This window comes from Oncorhynchus mykiss, chromosome 15 (assembly GCF_013265735.2).
Source record: "Oncorhynchus mykiss isolate Arlee chromosome 15, USDA_OmykA_1.1, whole genome shotgun sequence".
NCBI lineage: Eukaryota > Metazoa > Chordata > Actinopteri > Salmoniformes > Salmonidae > Oncorhynchus > Oncorhynchus mykiss.
In genome coordinates this window covers 15,279,013-15,299,330 of record NC_048579.1, presented here as the reverse complement: position 1 = coordinate 15,299,330, position 20,318 = coordinate 15,279,013, and the positions used below count along the sequence as shown (strand labels likewise).

Sequence of the window (20,318 nt, the reverse complement as noted above, 5' to 3'; positions counted from 1 at the left end):
AAACAGACTCTTCTAGCGAACAGCGTTCAGATTCTCTTTGCGGTAGCCTACTGAACAGCGTTCAGATTCCCTTTGCATTATCCTACTGAACAGCGTTCAGATTCCCTTTGCATTATCCTACTGAACAGCGTTCAGATTCTCTTTGCGGTAGCCTACTGAACAGCCTTCAGATTCTCTTTGCGGTAGCCTACTGAACAGCCTTCAGATTCTCTTTGCATTATCCTACTGAACAGCGTTCAGATTCCCTTTGCATTATCCTACTGAACAGCGTTCAGATTCCCTTTGCATTATCCTACTGAACAGCGTTCAGATTCCCTTTGCGGTAGCCTACAGAACAGCCTTCAGATTCCATTTGCATTATCCTACTGAACAGCGTTCAGATTCCCTTTGCGGTATCCTACTGAACAGCCTTCAGATTCCCATTGCATTATCCTACTGAACAGCGTTCAGATTCCCTTTGCATTATCCTACTGAACAGCGTTCAGATTCCCTTTGCATTATCCTACTGAACAGCGTTCAGATTCCCTTTGCATTATCCTACTGAACAGCGTTCAGATTCCCTTTGCGGTAGCCTACAGAACAGCCTTCAGATTCCATTTGCATTATCCTACTGAACAGCGTTCAGATTCCCTTTGCGGTAGCCTACTGAACAGCCTTCAGATTCCCTTTGCATTATCCTACTGAACAGCGTTCAGATTCCCTTTGCATTATCCTACTGAACAGCGTTCAGATTCCCTTTGCATTATCCTACTGAACAGCGTTCAGATTCCCTTTGCATTATCCTACTGAACAGCCTTCAGATTCCCTTTGCATTATCCTACTGAACAGCGTTCAGATTCCCTTTGCGGTAGCCTACTGAACAGCCTTCAGATTCCCTTTGCATTATCCTACTGAACAGCGTTCAGATTCTCTTTGCGGTAGCCTACTGAACAGCGTTCAGATTCTCTTTGCGGTAGCCTACTGAACAGCCTTCAGATTCCCTTTGCGGTAGCCTACTGAACAGCCTTCAGATTCCCTTTGCGGTAGACTACTGAACAGCGTTCAGATTCCCTTTGCGGTAGCCTACTGAACAGCCTTCAGATTCCCTTTGCATTATCCTACTGAACAGCGTTCAGATTCCCTTTGCGGTAGCCTACTGAACAGCCTTCAGATTCCCTTTGCGGTAGCCTACTGAACAGCCTTCAGATTCCCTTTGCGGTAGCCTACTGAACAGCCTTCAGATTCCCTTTGCGGTAGACTACTGAACAGCGTTCAGATTCCCTTTGCGGTAGCCTACTGAACAGCCTTCAGATTCCCTTTGCGGTAGCCTACTGAACAGCCTTCAGATTCCCTTTGCGGTAGCCTACTGAACAGCCTTCAGATTCCCTTTGCGGTAGCCTACTGAACAGCGTTCAGATTCTCTTTGCGGTAGCCTACTGAACAGCCTTCAGATTCTCTTTGCGGTAGCCTACTGAACAGCGTTCAGATTCTCTTTGCGGTAGTCTACTGAACAGCGTTCAGATTCTCTTTGCGGTAGCCTACTGAACAGCCTTCAGATTCCCTTTGCGGTAGCCTACTGAACAGCCTTCAGATTCCCTTTGCGGTAGCCTACTGAACAGCCTTCAGATTCCCTTTGCGGTAGCGTACTGAACAGCCTTCAGATTCCCTTTGCGGTAGTCTACTGAACAGCGTTCAGATTCTCTTTGCGGTAGCCTACTGAACAGCCTTCAGATTCCCTTTGCGGTAGTCTACTGAACAGCCTTCAGATTCTCTTTGCGGTAGTCTACTGAACAGCGTTCAGATTCTCTTTGCGGTAGCCTACTGAACAGCCTTCAGATTCCCTTTGCGGTAGCCTACTGAACAGCCTTCAGATTCCCTTTGCGGTAGTCTACTGAACAGCCTTCAGATTCCCTTTGCGGTAGCCTACTGAACAGCCTTCAGATTCCCTTTGCGGTAGCCTACTGAACAGCCTTCAGATTCCCTTTGCGGTAGCCTACTGAACAGCGTTCAGATTCCCTTTGCGGTAGCCTACTGAACAGCCTTCAGATTCTCTTTGCGGTAGCCTACTGAACAGCGTTCAGATTCTCTTTGCGGTAGTCTACTGAACAGCGTTCAGATTCTCTTTGCGGTAGCCTACTGAACAGCCTTCAGATTCCCTTTGCGGTAGCCTACTGAACAACCTTCAGATTCCCTTTGCGGTAGCCTACTGAACAGCCTTCAGATTCCCTTTGCGGTAGCCTACTGAACAGCCTTCAGATTCCCTTTGCGGTAGTCTACTGAACAGCGTTCAGATTCTCTTTGCGGTAGCCTACTGAACAGCCTTCAGATTCTCTTTGCGGTAGTCTACTGAACAGCGTTCAGATTCTCTTTGCGGTAGCCTACTGAACAGCCTTCAGATTCCCTTTGCGGTAGCCTACTTGAGCTTTGTGTAGACAGTTTGCAGTCTGTGTCGATGTGATCATTTGTTTTTTTATGTTTTCAAAATGATTTTGCTTTTAGTGTTGATTAGGAACCGCGTCTAAAAAAACAATACTTGTGAGCTGGCCCTAGTGATTGGCCCTGTTTGAGAGGTGACTAGCGTTCCTCTGCTATAGAGACTAAACTTGGGGGTATGTGCTAAGAAAAACGTTATAGATAGTTATCTCCATTCTATACTGTACATGTAATGGAATAAACATACAATCTGTGCTAATTCTACAAAACATAGATTTATAGTATATGTTCTGTACTTATCAGTATGAATATTTTATGTTTTCTAAATACCTTTTCAGAGGACTAACTGAACTAGGTGTGATGCATATGTTTGTCTAAGCACATGAATCTCCAATTTGCTGCCCATCTTGTACTCTAAACAGTTGGACAGGGTTGGCAGGTCTGGGAGAGCTTTGAAAGTTAGTATGTAAAATGTTGTGTTTACCATCTTTCCAGAGTGTGTAATGTGTAAAGCAGGGTTCCCCAACTGGCCCGCTGGTGGTTTTTTTTGTCCCCCCCAAGTTTTCTAAACAAAACCCGCAATTATTTATTTATATATATATATATATATATATATATATATATATATATATATATATATATATATATATATATATATATATATATATATATATATATATATATATATATATATATACTTATATATATATATACTTATATATATATATATATATATATATATATATATATATATATATATATATATATATATATATATATATACTTATATATATATATATATATATATATATATATACTTATATATATATATACTTATATATATATATACTTATATATATATATATATATATATATATATACTTATACATATGTATATATATACATGTATATATGTGTATATATATATATATACTTATACATATGTATATATATATATACTTATACATATGTATATATATATATATATACTTATACATATGTATATATATATATACTTATACATATGTATATATATATATATACTTATACATATGTATATATATATATATATATATATATATATACTTATACATATATATATATATATATACATGTACATATGTATATATATATATACTTATACATATGTATATATATACATGTATATATGTGTGTATATATATATATATATATATACTTATACATATGTATATATATATATACTTATACATATGTATATATATATATATATATATATATATATACTTATACATATGTATATATATATATACTTATACATATGTATATATATATATATACTTATACATATGTATATATATATATATATATACTTATACATATGTATATATATATATACATGTATACATGTATATATATATATACTTATACATATGTGTATATATATATATACATGTATATATGTGTATATATATATATATGTATATATATATATATATACTTATACATATGTATATATATATATACATGTATATATGTGTATGTGTATATATATATATATATATATATATATATATATATATAATGTATGTATGTGTGTATATATATGTATGTATGTATGTATGTATATATATGTATGTATGTATGTATATGTATGTGTAATTATTATTTATTTATTTTCCAAGTAGACTAAAAACACCAGGAAACCAGCTCCAATTGATTTAATTTTAGGAAATCTTTTCCCATGCATAATAGTGAAATGTGATCGTATACAAATGTAAACAAGGTTTGAAATGATTATGTTTTAGTTAAACATGTCTGTTTGGGCTTCTTGCGGTCAATTTGCCTTCTACAAATGATTTGTATTTGTCGCAGCCCCCCGACCATCCACTCAAGAACAAATCGGCCCGCGGCTGAATATAGTTGATGATCCCTGGTGTAGTGAGTGCTGTTTGTGTGTGTGTGAGAGTATGTCTGTGTGTGTAACTGTACTAACTCTCTCCTCCCCACAGCAGACGGAGGCTCAGAGTGTTGTGCAGCGGTGGATGGTGACAGTGTGAGTGAGGAGGAGGGGAGCTTCGATGAGCTCAGTGATGTCACAACGTACCTGCAGCCTGGGGTGGGGCTGTCTGCTCTCAGCCAGGTGTGCTGCTTATCTACCTGCCTGCCTGTGTGTTAAATTGCAGCATTCAGCATCAGATGTAACCAATGTTCCCTCAAGAAATTCGGCACTGATCAAATTTCATGTCTGCTGAGTGCAAACTTGAATGTTGGGAAAATTCTGTGCAACTTCCAGTGCGAGTTTATCAATCAAATTTCAATCAAATTTACTTAAAGCCCTTCTTACATCAGCTGATGTCACAAAGTGCTGTACAGAAACCCAGCCTAAATCCCCAAACAGTAAGCAATGCAGGTGTAGAAGCAAGTTTACTTTGAACACTGAGGTTGTACCTGTTTTTAGTTAGTTTTTAACAGTGCTCAAGTAGGCTACTGTGGCTATTTGATCATAATGTAGGCCTACCAGAGTGGCCTGCCATAAAAAAAAAATGATAATATCTTAACATGTAAATAGCTGTTCTATCATTCTGCCTACAGTAGCAGCCAATATGTGGTGTTCAATGTAGGCCAACATTCCATGAGACTTTTGGAACCTGTTTTATTTACTTGTCCTTCAGACAGGGAGGTGACTGAAAGAGTTGTTGTTTGATGCAAGAAACCACTCTACAAAATAAAATGCATGATTATTACAGAGAATCAGACAATTATGCTACCCTCTGCCTATTGGCTACTTAGCTTATTCAAGCCTGTCTCAAAATACAACAGGGCCCCTTTAAGACAAAACAAAAGCTACAGTGGGGCAAAAAAGTATTTAGTCAGCCACCAATTGTGCAAGTTCTCCCACTTAAAGATGAGAGAGGCCTGTAATTTTCATCATAGGTACACTATGACAGACAAAATGAGAAATCCAGAAATTTTATGAATTTATTTGCAAATTATGGTGGAAAATAAGTATTTGGTCAATAACAAGTTTATCTCAATACTTTGTTATATACCCTTTGTTGGCAATGACAGAGGTCAAATGTTTTCTGTAAGTCTTCACAAGGTTTTCACACACTGTTGCTGATATTTTGGCCCATTCCTCCATGCAGATCTCCTCTAGAGCAGTGATGTTTTGGGGCTGTTGCTGGGCAACACGGACTTTCAACTCCCTCCAAAGATTTTCTATGGGGTTGAGATCTGGAGACTGGCTAGGCCACTCCAGGACCTTGAAATGCTTCTTACGAAGCCACTCCTTCATTGCCCAGGCGGTGTGTTTTGGATCATTGTCATGCTGAAAGACCCAGCCACGTTTCATCTTCAATACCCTTGCTGATGGAAGGAGGTTTTCACTCAAAATCTCACAATATATGGCCCCATTCTTTCCTTTACACGGATCAGTCGTGCAGAAAAACAGCCCCAAAGCATGATGTTTCCACCCCCATGCTTCACAGTAGGTATGGTGTTCTTTGGACGCAACTCAGCATTCTTTGTCCTCCAAACACGACGAGTTGAGTTTTTACCAAAAAGTTATATTTTGGTGTCATATGGTTAGATGAAATTCTCCCAATCTTCTTCTGGATCATCCAAATGCTTTCTAGCAAACTTCAGAAAGCCTGGACATGTACCGGCTTAAGCAAAGGGACACTTCTGGTACTGCAGGATTTGAGTCCCTGGCGTCGTAGTGTGTTATTGATGGTAGGCTTTGTTACTTTGGTCCCAGCTCTCTGCAGGTCATTCACTAGGTCCCCCCGTGTGGTTCTGGGATTTTTGCTCACCGTTCATTTTGACCCCACGGGGTGAGAACTTGCGTGGAGCCCCAGATCAAGGGAGATTATGTCTTGTATGTTTTCCATTTCCTAATAATTGTTCCCACCAGAAATCTTGCTTGTTTGTAGGTGACCAAATACTTATTTTGCACCATAATTTGCAAATAAATTCATTAAAAATCCTACAATGTGATTTTCTGGAGAAAAAAAAATCTAATTTTGTCTGTCATAGTTGAAGTGTACGTACCTATGATGAAAATTACAGGCCTCATCTTTTTAAGTGGGAGAACTTTCACAATTGGTGGCTGACTAAATACTTTTTTGCCCCACTGTATGTACCTGACTCATTTTTCATAAAGGTCTAGAAATGTATACGTTTTGTGCTCTTGTTGGAAGCAATCACTCCCCTATTGCCGACTACATAGTATCTATAACTGGGCTAATAACTGTAACTAGCAAAGGATATTAACTAAATGTGCACAATTGGCTACATGCAGCTCTTGCTTTGATCTCAAAACAAGTGCACCTACTCACAACTGGGGCTGTTGCGGTGATCGTATTACCGCCACACCGGCGGTCACGAGTCATGAAGGCAGTCAAATTCCACATGACCGTTTAGTCACGGTGATTAGGCTTCTCCAAGCTCTGATGCTGCTGATGGTCATTAGTACCGAACTTGCTAACTGCCTGGTGCTCAGCACTCTATTTTCCCTCTAATCACTCTGACATTAATGCAAATATATTTGAAAATCTAATCAAACACTTTGAGAGCTCATGTTGCTCAATATTTCATTAGGCTATGCAATTGCATAAGAGAACAGAGTGATGGCCTCTATTAAAAAGAGGATCCCATGAGCTTTCTATAGGCTAGGCCTACTATATTTATTTCTAAACTTTCCTAATATTAAGCACATTGCTTATATTTAGAACAGGAGTGTAGCCTACCTGGCTGGCATGAAAATGACCTACAGGAAAAGCTACTTAATGCATAGATGACATGTATTTTTTCCCACTGCCCCTGTTTTGATTCAGGTGCATGATAATGGTTCATTCTAAATCAAAACAAATGTCACACACACATTAATTAGTATATGTAAAGACGAGATTAAATCAAGAATAATCTGATGGGTGACAATTTTTGCCTATCACTTGTGAATTACACTACCGTTCAAACGTTTGGTCACTTACAAATGTCCTTGTTTTTGAAAGAGAAGCACATTTTTTGTCAATTTTTAAAATAACATCAAATTGATCAGAAATACAGTGTAGACATTGTTAATGTTGTAAATTACTATTGTAGCTGGAAACGGCTTTTTTTTTTTTTTAATGGAATATCTACATAGGTGTACAGAGGCCCATTATCAGCAACCATCACTCGTGTGTTCCAATGGCATGTTGTGTTAGCTATTCCAAGTTTATCATTTCAAAAAGGCTAATTGATTATTAGAAAAATTATGTTAGCACAGCTAAAAACTGTTGTCTTGATTTAAGAAGCAATACAACTGGCCTTCTTTAGACTAGTTGTGTATCTGGAGCATTAGCATTTGTGGGTTTGATTACATGCTCAAAATGGCCAGAAACAAAGACCTTTCTTCTGAAACTCGTCAGTCTATTCTTGTTCTTTGAAATGAAGGCTATTCCATGCTAGAAATCGCCAAGAAACTGATGATCTCGTACAACGGTGTGTACTACTCCCTTCACAGAACAGCGCAAACGGTCTCTAACCAGAATAGAAAAGGGAGTTTAAGGCCCCGGTACACAACTGAGCAAGAGGACAACTACATTAGTTGGCAGCCTCGTTAAATAGTACCCACAAAACACCAGTCTTAACGTCAACAGGATTGAAGAGGCGACTCCGGGATGCTGGCCTTCTAGGCAGAGTTCCTCTGTCCAGTGTCTGTTCTTTTGCCCATCTTAATCTTTTCTTTTTATTTGCCAGTCTGAGATGGCTTTTTCTTTGCAACTCTGTCTCTGCCTGTGTGCCATTGGAACACAGGAGTGATGGTTGCTGATAATGGGCCTCTGTACTCCTATGTAGATATAACATTAAAAATCAGCCGTTTCCAGCTACAATAGTCATTTACAACATTTAACAATGTCTGCAGTGTATTTCTGATCAATTTGATGTTATTTTAATGGACCAAAATGTTTTCTAAGTGACCCCAAACTTTTGAACGGTAGCTAATATATTATCACTTGTGAATGATGCCCAGCATAAGAAACCATGCATTTTTTTGTGACTTTTTCATAGTTGCACACCTATGTAGCCTAGCCCATAGGCCAATATATGTTAATATGGTTTGTATCACAACTGAAGTGGCCAAATAACTCATTAAAATTATGCACATTAATCTGCTTTACAAGGGGTGTAGAGCCTAACAGCCATATGTGTTTGGGGAAGAACATTTCCACCATTAAAAATGCGCCTTTCATAATTAAAAGCGTTACATGCATAATTGCATTTGCGGTCACTTTTGATACTGGTGTTTTCCGCCAGTGGTACATTCACACTTATAGCCTACTTCCGTGTGTGCATTGCTGCGCTTATAATATGAAGAAATAGCCTTATGGTTTATCAACATTTTAAGCTGAACGTTTTGATCTAAAAAGTTTTTTTGATGCTAGTGGTTGTATTAATTTGGGCTCTATCGCAACTGTCCCAGACTATTTTTTTTAATTTATTAAATATTTATTTATCACACATAATAGAATAGGTCTACTTTTGTAATATGGGGGTTAGTAGATTAACAGAGTCTCGGGCTTTTGCTGTTCAAAGTAAATGTGAACAGTTCTTCCAATATCTTCAATATGCACATCAGAGTTGGATAAGGACGTGAGAAGTTGCGTCACCCGACGTGTCTGTCTTAATTTGTAGCCTGTGAGAAAGACCCGACCAGCTGACGGAGAGCTGTGTGAGTGAGAGCCTCTTCGGATTGCACGGCACACTCAAAGAGAAGAGCACAGCACTTCGGGCCGTGAAAGGAATGGATTTTCTTTTAGGGTGCATTACGGCCACAAAGGGGATTCCGCCGTGAAATTCGAGGCATTATCAAGTGCGTGTCAAATTGTGATTGAGACTATTGAAGTGTACAGCCTGCGCCATTAACAATACAGAACTCATGCCTTTTCAAGCTATTTTCTTTCAAATGATCATTAGTCTCATCATGCAGCCTTACAATGTATTAAAAATCAAAACAACGTTTGTAGAACAACTAAAGTTACATTTGAATAAATCTAAATTAAGCATATAGGAATACCTGTTTCTTTAACTGCTCAACACTGAATAGCCAAATGTGCACACTCAATCGTTTGGAGACAATATTTATTTTATTTAGCTTTGTTCAATTGTATTCACCATACTATAAAGTAATGCAACATAATTATAAGCAAATCTTGTCTGCTAAATGAACCAGTGTAGCCCACAGCCATATGACATAGCCAGATCAGGACCTAACATAAGGACAACTCAGAGTATGCTATTCTGTTCTTCTGAAATAGACTACATTTTCTTCATATCATGCTTCTTTAGACCTGTCTAAAAGAAATAATGGATTTATTGTGACGGTGTACTCTATAATACATGGATTTATTCAACTTTTTAAAATGTGTGGAAGCCCGGAGATGCTTAATGTATTTATGTTAATTAACGGTCAATTACCATGAGACTGACAGTTATTCACTTGACAATCTCACCGTCTGGCAAAATTTTGTGACCGCCACAGCCCTACTCACGACCGCTCATGCTGTAAACACAGTCCAGGTCAAAGTAAATGGTACAGATCCATATATGGTAATGGTCTATTTGCATGTAGGCCTACTGCAGCTCTGATTGTTTACGCTGCACCGGTCTGTGTAGAGTACAGGCTGAGTAGTGCGTGTCGATGCAATAGAATCCTACTCCGATGCGTTCTGTCTACAACAAAAGCTAAGCTGTTGCATAGTTCGTTTTGTTTCAGTATGTTGCGTTGAATGTGGATAATATTGGGTTGATTCGATCACAATTGCCACAGTAAAGAGAAACCTTGAGTGTTAACTTCCACTCCATAATAAATACAAATTGTTGATTTTTTTACAGAAATGTTTGGCGATCGACTAGGAATGCCTTGGAGATCGATCAGTCGTTGAATGAAGTTCAATATCGTACTTCTCTCTGTGGGCTGATATTTCTGTGTGGCGGTCTGGGGGTTACTGCGCATGCGCGCTGCTTAATGGGAACATTGGATAAATGTCTCCAAGACAATATGCCGTTTCTGCAATCCCTGATGTGTGTGTGTGTGTGTGTGTGTGTGTGTGTGTGTGATCTGTTTTGGTCTGAGTTTGGACGCAGCTCTGGTGTCCCAAGTGTAATCTGTGTGTCAGACATGAGTATGCTGTGCATGTTATTCTGTATTTATTTGTGCGTGTCTGTCATTACATAAGCTCGGTAACCCTGACTCGGTAACCCTCCACCTCTCTCTTACCCTTTTTTCTCTCGCTCTCTCAGTGGATCAGCCAGGGTCAAGCTGTGTATGCAGAGGCCCTGTGGGACCATGTGACAATGGAGGAGCAGGAGCTGGCATTCAAGGCGGGGGATGTGATCCGGGTGCTGGAGGCCCCTCACAAGGACTGGTGGTGGGGCATGGGGGCAGACAGGGAGGCCTGGTTCCCCTCCAGCTTTGTCAGGGTAAGACAACACGGAGTCAATACATTTGTGCACTAGCCCTGTTGCATTGAAAATAAAGAAGTCTGTCAGTCAATTATTTAACAGTTCTTTGTGTTTTTATTGATCATTTTTCACAACAACAAGAAACAGGTCATGAGGCAAAAAGAGGTCAAAAACAAAACAACTTTCTGAACAAGCCATTGACATGATCGGCTTGGATCAGGAAGCAAGAAAATACAACAAGTGTCCATGTTTTGTCTTGTAGACATTCTGCCCTCTGTGTAATTGATGTTTACGCTAGACCCTGCCAGCTGTCTTGGCTGCAACCCAGCCCCTTAGTAGTGTGTGTTCAAGGGAAAGGGTAGTGTGGGTTCAGAGGTTTTGAGGGTTTCCCTGGTGAATTGTGTTGATTTACAGTTGCATCTTAATTAGCCAAGCTATGGTAACCATGGTGAGGCCAGTTAATTGACGGGGGGGTGACCGCTTGGTAATTGCCCCTGTTGGGGATTGTTGGCGACGGACAGGGGCTTGTTAACCATACATGGTGTTTCTAATGTTACCATAGGGATGTAGGTTGGGTTAATAGGGTTTAATTCACAGATGCGTGACTCTGTGGTTCACCTGGTAACGTGTGTGTGATTTGACAGGTGCGTGTGAACCAGGAGGAGGATTCTGGAGCGGAGAGTGTAGAGCGTTGTGCTCTGGACCAGGAAAACCCACACACTGCCCCCCGGGACACACACAGCGCTGAGCACCGCCACCAGATGAGGACCAACGTGGTCAAAGAGATCATGAACACAGAACGCATCTACATCAAACACCTCCGGGACATCTGTGAGGTGGGTGGAGGCTCAACCAGAAACATTAACCCGACCCTAACCCATGTCTCCTCCATCGTCACTGACATTCCCGATAGGGTAGAATTTACCTTTGTTTTTCTCTCCTGCTCTCTTCTCCTTGCCTCTTTTTGGAAAAATGGTCAAAGGTAATTGAGGAATAGAGGAGAGGAAATGTGTGAAAGAATGCATTTGTATGAAATGAAACTCTCCTTTTCTACTCACGCTTCATCTGGCAAATGAAGTTTAAACAGGTGGAATTCCAGAATAATTTTGTAAAGTGATAAAACAAATGTAGCTAGTTGTGCAACACATTTTATAGATACAAGGAGAACACTTGATTCAAGATGCTTTGAGAACACCTGATTCAAAGGGGGCGTAGCACTTCCCTGCTATTTGCCGCAAGGACACTCTTGTGCATCATCTGTCGAAGTAGGAAATGGAGGAGGGGAGTCTTCTCGACCACTTATCTGTTTCCGGGTCACGGAGGAGAGGACAGAGGAGTCCAGGAGAGAAGAGAACTGATTTACTTAAATGACAATCTCCCTAAGGCTCTGGATTTTCACCAGCTTCATTGGCGCTCCCCCTGCTGGACAAACCTTGCGTTGTCCGCAACTCCATAGTAACGGTTATTCCTTGTTACAACTAAAACGTCTGACAATATCTAATGCTTTTCCCAGGGCTATATCCGCCAGTGTGGTAAAAACCCAGGCATGTTCACTGAGCTGCAGCTGAAGACCATCTTCAGTAACATCGAGGACATCTACAAGTTCCAGAGACAGTTCCTCAAAGACCTGGAGAGGAAGTACAACACAGACCAGCCTCACCTCAGTGAGATAGGAGCCTGTTTCCTCTTACAGGTACGTTCTACCGTTGGTTCTACCTTTCTACACACAGTCACACACATACACAGATTGTATTACTAAATACAGCATTTTTCCTAAACATTTCACTGTATACATTTCAAAGCAGTCACATTCCTATTTGGTAAGGTTTTATTTAACTGTCTTTCTCCCCTCTCTCTTCTCTCTTCCCTCTCTTCCCTCTCTCTCTTCTCTCTTCCCTCTCTCTCCTCTCTCTCAGGGGGAGGGTTTTTCTATCTACTCTGAGTACTGTAACACCCACCCTGCAGCGTGTGGGGAGCTGCAGCGCCTCATGAAGCTGGGCAGGTACAAGCACTTCTTTGAGGCCTGCCGGCTGCTGCAGCAGATGATTGACATCTCCATCGCCGGCTTCCTGCTCACGCCCGTCCAGAAGATCTGCAAGTACCCCCTGCAGCTGGGAGAGCTGCTCAAATACACCCCCAAAGACCACAGGTAGGCCACAACACACACACTTCACAAACTTCACAACACCCACGTGTGTGTTTTATTTATATATATATATATATATATACACACACACACGCAGCTAGTTGTGCAAAACACAAACCTTTTCACACTCTCCAATGCTGTTGATGTTGTGTGCTTTAGTGACTACGGTGGAGTGAGTGATGCGTACGAGGCGATGAAGAACGTGGCGAGCCTCATCAATGAGGGGAAGAGGCGGCTGGAGAGTGTTGACGCCATCGCTCACTGGCAAGTGGCCATCCTACGCTGGGAGGTGAGAATCTTCCAGGTGTATTATTACTGTAGCAGGCAGATGTTATCCCTGTGTGTTCTAACAACGAATGCAACTCAACCTAATGAATGTCTGTCTCTCTGTCATTGTTCCTTTCAGGGAGCAGACGTGTTGGAGCGCAGCTCGGAGCTGATCCACTCTGGAGAGCTGACCCGGATCGTGTGCCAGGGCAACAAGACACAGCAGCGCAGCTTCTTCCTGTTCGACCACCAGCTGGTGTTCTGTAAGAAGGATGTGCTGCGCCGCGACCTGCTGTACTACCGCGGCCGCCTGGACATGGACCACACGGAGCTGCTGGAGATGCCCGACGGCAGGGACCCTGAGCTGGGCGTCTCGCTGAAGAATGCCCTGCGGCTGCGGAACAGCTCCACTCTGGAGACCCTGTGTTACCTCTGCTGCAGAAAGCCCCAGGACAGACAGCGCTGGCTGCAGGCCTTTGCCAGGGAGAGACGGAGGGTACAGGAGGACCAAGAGACAGGTGAGGAGGGGTGGAATGGAGGGAAAGGAAAGAGGAGCAGACGAGAGGGGTTGTTGGGAAGAGGAGAATGTGTTGAATGACATTTGATTGTCTGGTATTTTTTATTTTTTTCATGACAGGAATGAAGATCAGTGAAACGCTGCGAAAACAAGCAATCTTCAATGCGAGGAAATCCCGACAAGGGAAAATTAAGAGTAAGCGTTAATAAATCATGCTTTTGTGTTCTTACGATTGCTGTGCATGTTGTTTTGGATTCATCACTATTGCAAATAATGTTTTTAAAATGTTGTGTTTTCCATTTCCTCCACAGCCATGGGCTACTCTGGCAATGTCCCGCCCCACCACCAGCCCCTGCATCCAATTCACCAGCGCCACGTTACCGTGCCAACCAGCGTGCCTCAGCAGCAGGTGTTCACATTGGCCGAGCCCAAGCGAAAGCCCGCCCATCTGTGGTACACCTTCACCCGACACACCTTCTTCAGGAAGTGAGGATCCCCCGCCTGGTCCTGACTCTAAATGGTCTCACCACGCCTAGAATCGTCCTGATAACTCAGAAAAACGTACAGTTGTTATGGACCCACAGGACCTGTGCGCGTACTGCTTTGTGTAATGTGTGTTTTATCAATGTGTTTGTATTGCCTCTTAAAGTGTCTATCTGTGTGTTTTGTTGGTTTGTGCATTATTTTTATGTCTGTGTTTATTTGTCTAGTTAAATCAGTGCCTGGACTTGTTAATATACATGCATACAGACGGACACCCCTCCATGTTGCTGGTGTGGTGAAGATACTGCTTTTGTAGTCTGAGATTCCTTTACACCCAACCGCCTAGCAGAAACCTGTATTATAGTAATTATGGCAATGATGTACTACACGTTCAGCTTTTAAATTACCTGTCGAATATTTGCCTGATATCTTGGTTTTAGTTTATTTCTCTGAGGCTGGACCCTGTTGGCGTTAGACTGCTAGTGAAAGCACAGCCCACACACAGGACAGTGTACCATCAGGACAGTGTACCCAAGTACCCACTGGACAGTGTACCCACAGGACAGTGTACTCACAGAACAGTGTATGTACACACACAAATACGTAGCAACAGGACAGTATACGTACATACACATGGAACGGTGTACGCGCTCACTAACCCTGTTATCACTGTTGTAAATAAACTCTTGTACCAAATGCAAGTAATGTTGGTTGTGAAAAAACACGTGCCTTGTTTTGAAAATGATCTCTAAGTGGAATAGAATTGTATCTGATCCCACCAGACAAATAATCAGACTTTATTTTCAGGAGTGCACACATGCCCTGCTTTCAACTTCATCTAGAAGTTGTAATAGTGGAATGCACAAGTAGAATCCTCTTGTCATTGCAGACCTTCCAGAGCTATTTATAGCTTATCAGAAATGTCCATATCAACTAGCCCATGTCAGCTGATGTTTTTGAGCCCATAGATTTTTTGTCAATCGAATATCACATAAATGCAAAATGTATAGCATTGCAAGAAAATTAGCTTTAAAACGGCAAAAATGTACCTGCACCGCTTGACAAAATGTGTAGAATTGCAGGAAATAAGCTTTAAAACCTGCAATATTTCCTCTGCCAAAGAAGGGTGTGAACGGTTCGTGTTATGAACAGTGCTTGTGCAGGTCGAGCGCAGAATAGATGTTCCACAATGCTGGAAACGGGGCCTGACTGAAAAAGTGTGATCCTGCTTTGTTGTGTACCCCTCAGGTACTTAGGTTACTGGGGAAATGTACCATACACATATCTGCTATAATCGGATGAATTATATCACAGATGATCCCACTGAATGAGCCCCAGCTAACAGAGTATCTGGCGCAGGTCACGTTGCATTCTGTATGGTCACTGGTTCCCACAGCGGCTCATCTGTGCGGTCTGATCTGGTTACGTTCACCTGGCGGCTCGGTAGATAGCGAGGCCCCCACAGTAGCACGGTTTAGCCAGTAACCTACACAGGCCTGCCTTTTCCAAAGCTAGATTTGACCTTTTAAGAGAATGGAAGAGTATAAATGACAGATGGCACTCTGAAGCGAACTATCCCGTGATATGAGAGGCGCGAGGCTGTGTCGTGGGAAAGAGCGCGGGGACGGTGGGCAAACAGGTGGAGATTACAGATATGGCATTGCGTCTCAAGGGGACATTGCTGGTTTAATTATAGCATATTCTTGGAACGTTACCTAGTGTAGATCAATGGGAATAAATTGAATTTTTAACCAATTTAGGTTAGGCCTCAGTGACTAGTAGAAAGGTCATTGTGCAGCCAAATCAACCGAGTGGTCTCCATAAAATGTTATTTAAGTAGCCTACTTAAATCGAAAACGTAGGCTTTAGGCCATTCACTAAGAATACATGCATTTACAGTGTGTGACTGACTACTATAAAGGAGTCATTTACGTTGCCATGAGAGAATCGGTACCCTCGTTATCACGATGTGTTTTCTTTCAAAAACAAGGATATTTCTAAGTGACCCCAAACTTTGGAACGGTAGTGTGTGTGCATATATATATATATAGGGCTATATATACATTTATAAACTTGGTGGTTCGAGACCTGAAATCTGATTGGCTGACAGCCGTGGTATATCAGACTATATACCGTGGGTATGACAAATATTTATTTTTATTGCTCTAATTTACAGTTTATCATAGCAATAAGGAGCCTCTGGGGTTTGTGATATATGGTCAATATTCCACGGCTAAGGTCTGTGTCCAGGCTCTCTGCGTAGCGTCGTGCGTAAGAACAGTCCTTAGCTGTGGTATATTGGCCATATACCACACCTCCTTCGGGCCTTATTGCTTAACTGTAACAGGATGATCTATTTTGGATACCATTTAAATGGAGTTGATGGAGAGAGAGAAAGACTGCGAGAGTGCTAGTGCGTGCACTGATTTAAAGCAACAGTATTCGAGTGATAGGCTGTTTTAAAACTCTGCAGCTGCAATTTTAAAAATAATAATCTTTATAATTAAAAAAACAAGGTGACCCCCGAAAGCCAGATGGAGAAGTGTAAATTAGACGCGCATTCTGTCTTTATATTACTGTAGCATAGACTATACTGCAGCAAATGTAGGCCTATCTGTCACAAGGAAAAAAGTTACCATGATGAGATGATAGGTCTTTCATGCATTATCAAATCAAATGTATTTATATAGCCCTTCTTACATCAGCTGATATCTCAAAGTACTGTACAGAAACCCAGCCTAAAACCCTAAACAGCAAACAATGCAGGTGTAGAAGCACGTTGGCTAGGAAAAACTCCCTAGAAAGGCCCAAACCTAGGAAGAAACCTAGAGAGGAACCAGGCTATGAGGGGTGGCCAGTCCTCTTCTGGCTGTGCCGGGTGGAGATTATAACAGAACATGGCCAAGATGTTCAAATGTTCATATATGACCAGCATGGTCAAATAATAATAATCACAGTAGTTGTCGAGGGTGCAGCAAGTCAGCACCTCAGGAGTAAATGTCAGTTGGCTTTTCATAGCCGATCATTAAGAGTATCTCTTCCGCTCCTGCTGTCTCTAGAGAGTTGAAAACAGCAGGTCTGGGACAGGTAGCACGTCCGGTGAACAGGTCAGGGTTCCATAGCCGCAGGCAGAACAGTGGAAACTGGAGCAGCAGCACGGCCAGGTGGGACTGGGGACAGCAAGGAGTCATTATGCCAGGTAGTCCTGAGGCATGGTCCTAGGGCTCAGGTCCTCCGAGAAAGAAAGAGAGAAAGAGAGAGAGCATACTTAAATTCACACAGGACACCGGATAAGACAGGAGAAGTACTCCAGATATAACAAACTAACCCTAGCCCCCCCGACACAAACTACTGCAGCATAAATACTGAAGGCTGAGACAGGAGGGGTCAGGAGACATTGTGGCCCCATCCGATGATACCCCCGGACAGGCCCAAACAGGAAGGATATAACCCCACCCACTTTGCCAAAGCACAGCCCCCACACCACTAGAGGGATATCTTCAACCACCAACTTACCATCCTGAGACAAGGCCGAGTATAGCCCACAAAGATCTCCGCCACGGCACAACCCAAGGGGGGGGCGCCAACCCAGACAGGAAGATCATGTCAGTGACTCAACCCACTGAACTGTGCTCCATACTGAGATGGGCTGTCTGTCCTCACCCTGAGCGTTAATTCATCATGCAGAGTCTGTAGAGAAGATAGATTTATCATTTAACAGTTCCATTTTACACCATGCTGTTCATAGAAATAATTTATTAGAATTTACAGTTTTCTCACAGTTATTTATCCCAGGAAAAAGGAGTGGTTTTTGTACATTAAATCCCAGTAAATCTCTAAATAGCCCTCCCTCAAACATTTGGTCAAGCTGTGCACAGGGAGCAAGTTTGCCACAATTTCTGTTGCACGGATGGTTATGTGGATTGTACCCTTTCATATTGGTCCCATTGTGCTGCACTGCATTCCAGGGCTCCATGTGACACCTGCCTGCACAGTTTTGCAGAGTAAATGATTCCTCTGCTTCTGATACGCTCAGGTCAGGTTTCTGTGCTTTTTCTAAGGAGCTTTAGGCTCGCAAAAAGGGTCTCCTCGCGCCATAATTTCTTTGGCTAGGGTATTGTTGCATACTGCCTTCATAGAGACAAACGGGACAGTGCCATGAGGGTTCTCCCTAAAAGCAGAACTTGAGGTTTACAGCGTCTCGGACATTGTTCTGCTGTCGGTTCACCTGCACAGGTGGCTTCAGCACTCGCTGCACTTTTCAACCTGCCAGAGCAGTAAGGGGAGACAACGGGATGCTGTTCAGGCTGCACAATCAAAGCAACGGTCTTTGTAGGTATAGATTTTCATCAATTGACTTTTCATCATGTTAGGCTTTAAACTGTTAGAACTCCTTTCTCCTTATATAAGTGGATGTGCTGGTTCACCGGTAATGGAGATGAGTCGGTGACCAAGTTTCCCCACTTAGAACTTATGGTTTATCTTAATAGTAAAATCGGTCTCTAGGGGTATCGGGTTCTTGCTCTCATGAATGTCTGTTTAGAGTGCGCCTCTTGATTGAGTGCTGACACTGTTGCACGAGGCCGTGGGAAAGCAGACCCCTCGAGCCACGCTTTGTGCACTCCCTCGGGGAATCCTGCCAAGATGCCAAATGTTTTACCGGTACTTCAATTCCTTCAGAAACAAAGGACGGTTCACTGCTGTTGTCACTACTCTGTAACGTGATTTAGTTGTCTGATTACCCTACTGCACTTAGTAAACAGTACATGGTGGAATGGAAAGGTGGGTACTGGGTTGTCTACATTTTGGATAAAGTACCTTTTGAATTTGAACTTGAAAAAAATAACTTGAAAAATGTAAGCTACTGTTAGATATTTTGTTATGCCTTTCATCATCTCGCAATCTCCCAGAGAGAGAGCGAGAGAGAGAGACAGAGAGAGAGTCAGACAGGTTGAGAGATAACGAGAGACACCATACAAACATAGAGAGCGGGGGATTGTGTTTTGTGATGTGCTGCAACACGCTCTCACAGTCTCACATCAGAATATGTTTATCCATGTTTCTCAAACATCACATTTCGAAGTTGTTCCAAACGTCAAATTTCGAAGTGTTTGGTTACTTCTCTGTATCGTTCCAGGGTTAAGTTTAGGCATTAACTCAATTCTAAAGGTTAGGCATTATGTCAGAACAGTTAAGGTAAGGGTTAAGGTTTGGCATAGGCTTGAAACAAAAATACCAGACACACCCATCCTGCGTCCCAGTCACAACGACCTTGTAGGGACCGACGCCGGAGATGAGACGCAGGTACGGAGAGTCAACATTTAGTTGTGAACAGACAGGTAGCACGACAGGCACAGCGTCGGCACACGGGTAAACAAGGACATACGACAATCAATGCTGAATCAGGGAACAGAGTTGGGAATTAGACATATATAGGGAAGGTAATGACAGAGGTGATTGAGTCCAGGTGAGTCCAATAATTGATGTTGCGCGTGACGGGGGAAGGCAGGTGTGCGTAATGATGGTGGCAGGAGTGCGCATTTCTGGGGAGCCTGGCACCCTCGAGCACCAAGGGGGAAGAGCGGGAGCAGGCGTGACAGCGCTAGAAAAACCAAAGCCTGCATGAGGTAACAGCGCTCAGTGTTGCCCCTAGTGGCTGGTTTCTACGTCATGTTCCAACATCTGCAGACATGGATGGACGTCGAATACTGACTTGTATCACGGGTGACCTGCCTGGATGTGAGTAAGTGAATAAGGTTTGTCTCTGATATAGGGGGTTATTCCAGAGGCCACCAAGTCACTCAGCCCTCGAGTCCAATGCTCTCAGCAACCAGAATACCAGGGAGGCCAGGGGAGCCAGGGGAACAAGGAGGGTCTGTGGGAGATGGAGGAGGTGGGCTCTGGAGGTCCTACCCATCCTGCCCTTCACTGCCACCATTACACTGAGTCTCCATTTCTTCTTTATATGTAAGTAGGCAGTGCCACCTGTTTGGAAGCGTGTGTGTGTGTGTGTGCAGCCACTTGGCTGCCGATCAAACCCTCCCTTTTTATAAACCGTCTTAT

The 20,318-nt window shown here is 42.3% G+C and overlaps 1 protein-coding gene across 3 annotated transcripts in view; it reads left to right on the top strand.

The window, feature by feature from the left end:
• Nucleotides 1–14,960, top strand: part of LOC110489659 (spermatogenesis-associated protein 13) — a 34,700-nt gene extending 19,740 nt beyond the window's left edge. For 2 of the 3 annotated variants that reach the window (XM_036943849.1, XM_036943848.1), the window contains 9 exons: nt 4,404–4,534; nt 10,681–10,860; nt 11,487–11,678; nt 12,356–12,535; nt 12,759–12,991; nt 13,148–13,277; nt 13,395–13,773; nt 13,893–13,967; nt 14,084–14,960. In XM_036943849.1, coding sequence (XP_036799744.1) covers nt 4,404–4,534; nt 10,681–10,860; nt 11,487–11,678; nt 12,356–12,535; nt 12,759–12,991; nt 13,148–13,277; nt 13,395–13,773; nt 13,893–13,967; nt 14,084–14,262 — 1,679 coding nt within the window. In that variant the 3' untranslated portion in view covers nt 14,263–14,960. The remainder of the gene's footprint in view (nt 1–4,403; nt 4,535–10,680; nt 10,861–11,486; nt 11,679–12,355; nt 12,536–12,758; nt 12,992–13,147; nt 13,278–13,394; nt 13,774–13,892; nt 13,968–14,083) is intronic. The other variant, XM_036943850.1, reaches the window with a different exon arrangement.
• Nucleotides 14,961–20,318: the final 5,358 nt, after the last annotated feature.